The sequence below is a fragment of the Zea mays genome, chromosome 6 (assembly GCF_902167145.1).
Source record: "Zea mays cultivar B73 chromosome 6, Zm-B73-REFERENCE-NAM-5.0, whole genome shotgun sequence".
NCBI lineage: Eukaryota > Viridiplantae > Streptophyta > Magnoliopsida > Poales > Poaceae > Zea > Zea mays.
In genome coordinates, this window is record NC_050101.1 from 45,026,990 (window position 1) to 45,034,005 (window position 7,016).

A 7,016-nucleotide genomic window follows, 5' to 3' on the forward strand; every position below is an offset into this window, starting at 1 on the left:
TGTCCGGTGCGCCGCAGAAAGCTGCAGAACTACTTTCCAACGGCTATATTTGAGTTGGGGCCTATATATACTTCACCCAACCGGCCATTTGGAGGTGTGGGAGCCCAAGCAACATACCAAGGCATATAGTGCACATTTCAAAGAGCTCAAACACCCAAGTGCTTAATAGAATCACTCGGTGATTAGCGTAGGTGCTTTGCGAAGTGCTTAGGTTAGTTAGACCGCTTTAGCGCTTGCTCTAGGTGAACCCTAGTTAGTTGAGTGAGTTTAGACAAACCACACAACCCCTCGGCTCTTGCGTGAGCCGTTGTAATTGTACCGAGTGGGGCGAGAGTCTTGCGAGACCGTGACAACCGCGTTTGTGTCACGGCCGCCACCGTGTACCGGAGGGAACGAGGCCCGCAGCGTTTCGGCCAGAAGCTCGATAGTGGAGACGGTGGAGAGCGTCCGAGAGGAGCCGGAAGCGGAGCACCACTTGCGCGTGGAGAAGGCCCGTGGCTCTCTACGGAGTTACTCGACCGTGGTGCTTGGCCCTCGCGTGGGCTTCCCTTTGCGTAGGGGCACCAACGAGGATTAGTCGGGACATTGCGTGGTTCCGGATACCTCGGTAAAAATACCGGCGTCATCCACGAGAGTTTGCTTCTCTACTTTGCTCTTTAAGTTTCCGCATTTATATTAAGCATTTAAGTTTCCATCTTGTATTCATACTTATTTAGTGTAGATTGAAACTTAGCCATTGCGGTAGAGATAGCAACACTTAGACAAAACCTAGTTTGCACATTCTAGTTTGATTATTTGCATAGGTTTTGCTCTAGGGATTTAATTGTGGCCTAGTTTAGTAAAAGTTTTAGAAGTCCTAATTCACCCCCCTCTTAGGTGTCACCCGTTTCCTACAGCGTGGACGCGTTCCCGGTGCGGATTGGCGCTCGAGACCAACGGGAATTCCTCACCAAAGAAGCTGCGGCCGTCGTGGACGTGACTCGCCGTGGGCGAGGCTCAACACAGCCGAATCCTTGGTAAATACCACACTCCTCGCATTAGTTCCATGCGCTCATCGTGTAGCATCGACCCGAACCAAAGATAATGCCCATGTGCCAAGGAATTGCTCACCGGAGCTTTGGTTCGCCGCAGTTCCGCTTCGCATCGCGGGAGGCACGGTAGTCACCATAATCCTCACAAAGTAACCCCCTATCGTGTTCGTAGTAGCCCCCACATTGTTTCGCACCAAGAAGATTTTGGAGTTGTGCACCTGTTCACAAAGTGGGCGGTGCGCCGGCAATGGCACCGCCGCTGGAGGCCTGGGCGCCGACGCGGACTGACCGAGATTGGGGGGAAAGGCTTCTGGCCATTGGATCTGTTGCCAACGCATAGGATTAGATCTGGGTAGCGCATCGTCCGCGTCCGTTAGATGTCGATCGGATGGCTCGGGGTGGACCTCTGGTATTTAAAATCTGGAGCGTTGGTATTGCATCGGAGGGCTCTCGATTACGCGTGGGGTCGCAAGGGTGCGATCTAATCTAGGCACTCAGATCTAAATCCAATGGACCAGAGCTCTCCATACCCTTCAGTCTGGAGATCTTTCTAAAGAGCCCCTCGATTGTGTTATATTTAACTCGCCGTCCCGTTTGACTGTCGACTGAGTCTCGGGATTGTTGCGAAGTCGCCCCTGCACTTTTCTATAATTGAGGCCTCGTCCAGAGTAATATAAAACCAGGGAAATTAAATTATAAAAAGATTTTTAATGTATAATTAAGTGCTAGAAACTTATTTATTCCATAGAAAATCCATACGAACTCCAAAATAACCCATTCCAGTTTCTAAAATTTTGTAATTTTATTCTCTAGCAACTAGAGTCTCTATTTTGACATGAAAACAGTAATAAAAATAATTTCTCACTTAATCCTATTTTAAGCACATAAAACCTTTGAAAATTCATATCTTAAAATCCATAACTCCAAAAATTATGATTCCTGTTCCTAGGATTTTATTTTAATGTGTAGATTATTACTGTGTATTTTTTTACATGTTTGGTGTAATGTTAATTTTCTCTATACACTGTGCTTGCTGGTATTGTGGCGAGTAGAAGAGCCCGTGACTGAGGATACTGGTGAGCAGCAGATAGAAGTAGCTGAGCAGGAGCTCATTGAAGGCAAGTTGTGCCCTTGACCACTTTTTACTCAATAATATTCTTTAATATCATTTATTCATGCATAGGTTAATTTTGATGGGACCCAATAGGTCACCCTAGATTGTTTATCTCATTACCTTGTTTACCCCTGAATCACTTGGGTAGTTTGCTATTGCTTTACATGGTTTTGGGATAATCATTTATTACGTCTATGTTCCAATTCTTTTGTTATTCTATTTATATTCATGCCAAGATCATTAATGTTAATTGGAACATAGAGCTTAACTTGAGAAACGTGTGCCACCACAAGGGTTTAATGGGACGCCCTTGGCTGACTAATTAGGAAAGCTATTGGAAGACTACCTTACCCGAAAGGGGCAAGGACAGTAGGGGAGTTGCATGCAAGGAGGTTCTCGGGTTGATTTAGCTGCGATGACGGTCAGACGGGGGATTCTTGCAAGTGCTCTTCCCATAAACTGTAGCGGGTTTTCGGAAGCTAGTGGAACTTTGTAAAGACCTCGTAGTGTTGCCATGCCTCGCTTCCTAGGTAGAGGTGTATGGGAGTCATGATCCCTTGGCAGATGAGTAACATGACTTGTGGGTAAAGGGTACAACCTCTTTAGAGTGTAAAATTGGTATACTAGCCGAGCTCACGGTCATGAGCAGCTCAGGACTCTCTGATGATTAAATTATGAAACTTTTTTCAATTTGTCATTTGCATTGCACGGGTTTATTATTAATTTTATTCTAATACTTTATTTAAGGTTTGGTATTTACTTACACTTAGTAACTGCTAATAAAATTTTGACCAACTACTTAAAAGTAATGCTCAGCTTTAACCTCTGTCATTGATTAGCCTTACACATCATATGAACTCCCACCTTTGTGAGTTCATTGTCCACTGGTTCCCCACAACTTGTTGAGCTATGATCATGTGTGAGCTTACCCTTGCTGTCTCACACCCTCCATAGGAGAAGAACAGGTGGTTCAGGAGGAGCCAACGACGATCCTTAGTTTGTTTTATATTTATCTTTTATTTTGTAATAAGACTTCCGCTATGTAATAAATACTCTGATTATTGTGACATTTATCTTTATACACTCTGTTATTATATATATTGTCTTCTTGGCGCATGTATAAGATGCACCTGACTTTGTTCCTTAAAGCCGGATATGACAACTTGTAACATGATATAATATATTTTCACTATATAATATTAATGAATTAGTCGGCCCCCTTTATATTATAATCCTGGCTCCGTCCCTGGTCGGACGCGTAGGGCTAATTGCGCGTTGGTCAAGATGGGGTAGAGTGGCGCACTAGGTGGAGCGTGTGGGCTAAGTTTCATTCTAGGTGATAAATAGCGTAGCATGTGCACATGCATATGGTAAACACTTGTGAATGTTTTTTGTTTGTAGTAGAAGTAAGTGAAGAGATAGAGAGAGAGAAAAGAAAATTGTACTTGTATCTTGCATGCACGTAGCAGCTAGCGCTAACCAAAACTAGACGGCAGGAACGCGTCCATGTTGAGAAAAGATCGAAAAGGAACGGAAGGATCGATGTCGGGTGCATGGACTTTGACCTAACGAAGGTGGTACTACCGACCATCGCTATGTTTCTTTGTGTATTCATATCATTGTTGATTCCTTGGAATTGGCTTCCGGCACGGTTGTTTGATTGTTTCTTTCCGCGGAACTTTCCATGTTGACTCTGTTAGTCATGCTCGGAGCCAGGGGAATAGAGCAGATTTTATATAACTAAGGTATTTTAGATGCTCCAATCTCTTTCATTTTTCTATCTCCTAAATAAGCTCTTAAATCTGTAGCATAGCGTACGTACTGTTTATAAATTAAAGTTTAGAATATAGAATAAGATAGGAGATATGCTGGATAAACCGCTGAAAACAACCTTAAAACTAGTGTCGTTATTCCTGTTCCATAAGATCCCATGAGATTGGAAAAAAAATTTAAAAAGGTTTTTAATTTGATATAGATTTAAATTCATTTAATTCTATTCAATCCACGTAGGCTGAGACTAAAACGAACAGGCCCACTTCTTCTAGAAATTCATTAGAGAAAATTAAGATTGGTTAAAGTAATACTACGCTGTAAATAAAAAGAACTTCATCAGTGACAAGCATCGCATTCGCAATGCATCGCACCGCTTCCGTTCGTTTCCCTCGAAAAGTCCGGTGCCTATCCCTGTCGTGCCGTGTCGCTGACGTAATGCTGGGACCCATGCGTCAGCGATTGGAGGTCGGCCAGTCGACTCGGGTCTCCAAACCCATAGAAGCCGTCCATCTCCCTCCGTCGGACGATCACGGCCATCAAGTGCGCAAACCGCGTGGTCTGCTCGGCTGCTCCTCGTCTTCTTCCGCTTCGTTTCGGTTTCTCCTCGAAAAGTCCAAACCAAACCCCAACAGAAGGAGCACCGGCAGAAGAAGCAGCAGCAGGACTGCGCCCGGCCCGCCCGACGCCATGTCCATCCGCAAGGCACTGGGCGCGGTGAAGGACCATGCGACGATCGGCATCGCGCGGGTGACGGGCGCCGTGGCGCCCGACCTGGACGTGGCCATCGTGCGCGCCACCTCCCACGACGACGCGCCCCCGGACGAGCGCCACGCGCGGGAGGTGCTCCGCCTCGCGTCCGCCACGGGCGCCGCCCCCGCCTGCATCGCCTCACTCGCTCGCCGCCTCTCCCGGACCCGCGACTACGTCGTCGCCGCCAAGTGCCTCTCGCTGCTGCAGCGCCTCGCCTCCGCCGAGGGCGACGTGGAGGGCGGAGCCGGCACGCGGCCGTTCCTCCACGAGCTGCTCCGCCCCGCCGTCTCGGGCCGCCGCGCGGGAGAGCCCGTCCTCGCGCTGCTCCTCGACTTCCGCGACGACGCACACCCGGGGTCCTGGGACCACTCCGCCTTCGTCCGCGCCTACGCCACCTACCTCCTCGACCGCGTCCGCTTCCTCGTCCTGCTCCTCCCCGCGCCGCCGCGCTTTTCCGACGGCCGCGTCGCGCCGGGACCACCGCAGGCGCCGGCGGACGACATGGACGCGGAGGCGCTCCTGGGCCGCGCGCGCCACCTGCGGCACCTGCTCGACCGCCTCCTGGCGTGCCGCCCCGCGGGCGCCGCCGGTGCCAGCCGCGTCGTGCGCGCCGCGCTCCACCCGATGCTCAGGGACAGCTTCCGCGTCTACGAGGACGTGGCGCTCCTGCTCGCCCTCCTCCTCGACCGCTTCTTCGACATGGACTACTCCGACTGCGTCAAGGCCTTCGAGACCTACGTCGGCACCGCCAAGCAGATTGACGCGCTCCGGGCCTTCTATGCCTGGTGCGAGGACGCCGGCATCGCGCGCTCGTCCGACTTCCCTGACGTCAAGCGCGTCGACGACAAGTTGCTCGAGACGATGGAGCAGTTCCTGAGGGAGCGCGGCAGGGCGGGGCGCGCCTGGGCATCACCGCCGGCGCCATCACGACTCGCACACCAGCCTGATGCGAACGCGCAAGGCGACGACGGCCATGTCGACGGCATGAACAGCATCAAGGTGCTCCCGGCGCCGTCAACGCGCTCCATCGGCGCTGAGCCTGCCACACCCAGACCGGCGGAAGAGGCCAGTCAGTCCGACCTGGTGGACCTAAGAGAAACTGCTGCTACCGCGGACGAGGAGGGCAACAAGCTGGCGCTCGCGCTCTTCTCTGCGCCGCCGGCCACGAACGGCAGCTGGGTCACGTTCCCATCGGGACCGGACGCCGCCCCAGAGCCAGCGGTGACCTCGGCGTGGCACACGCCCGCCGCGGAGCCCAGGAATGCGGATTGGGAGCTGGCGCTGGTGGAGACGGCGAGTAACCTCTCCAAGCAGGCGGCTTCGCTGGGTGGCGGGATGGACACGCTGCTCCTGGGCGGGATGTACGACCACGGCGCCGTGAGGCGGCAGGTGGCCGCGCCGGGGAGCGCGAGCAGCATGGCGCTGCTGCCCGGGCATCAGGTGGCTCCGGTGCTGATGCTCCTGGGCCCCGACGGCAGCACAGCGCGTCAGGTGGCCGGGGGCGACCCGTTTGCGGCGTCGCTGGCGGTGCCGCCGCCGTCGTACGTGCAGATGGCGGAGATGGAGCGGAAGCAGCAGCTGCTGGTGCAGGAGCAGCAGATGTGGGCGCAGTACCGGCATGGTGGCATGCAGGGGCAGCCCGCCGGGTTCAACAACGGCCTCGCCGGCGGCAGCGTGTTCGCGCCGAACGCCGCCATGGCCGTGCCCTATGGGGGGTATGGGTACTATTAACGATGCGACTGCGAGCCTTGCTAATTTTCCGCGATGAATGATGAAGTCTTTGTCAGCAAACCAGTATCAGCAGAGGTAACTGAAGTGTTGGGCCAGGAAGATAAGGCTGAAAGTGTCCATGGGCTGAAAAGGAGCGACAGATCTGGGCCAGAGTGGATGGCGTGAGGCAAATGCTGCAGCAGAAGATGGCCGTAATAGTGTCGCTTGAGCTTTAAGCTAGTGGGCTTTGTGCTGGCATGTAATAAGTAGTGGAAAGGAGTTGGAGAAAGGCATCAAAGATTGTAACTGAATTCTGTTTCCTAAGATTCTCTCGGCTGCTGCCGTTCTTCCCCTGTCTCCTGCTCCATTCTTACCTTCCCTGCTTCTCCATCTCAAGAGTTCGCCACCAGCGATCTTCCCAGCCACCACCACGTTAACATCTGGTATCAGAGGTGCAACGATCCTCGATCCTTCTCCGATCTGGAGTACATACCGCCTCACCCTCATTTCACGCGACATCAGCGACGTCAAGGAGTGATGGATCCTAATACGAAGATGATTCTTGATGAAATGGAGAAGAAGTTTTCGGCTATGGATCTCAAGTGGGAGAAACGTTTCTCGGCGTTCGCTGATGCCAA

The 7,016-nt window shown here is 52.0% G+C and overlaps 1 protein-coding gene across 1 annotated transcript; it reads left to right on the forward strand.

Moving 5' to 3' along the window:
• Positions 1-4,576: 4,576 nt before the first annotated feature.
• Positions 4,577-6,729, forward strand: LOC100382192 (putative ENTH/ANTH/VHS superfamily protein). The gene has a single exon (NM_001174951.1). The coding sequence runs from the start codon at positions 4,606-4,608 to the stop codon at positions 6,397-6,399; it is 1,794 nt and encodes a 597-aa protein (NP_001168422.1). The 5' UTR covers positions 4,577-4,605; the 3' UTR covers positions 6,400-6,729.
• Positions 6,730-7,016: the final 287 nt, after the last annotated feature.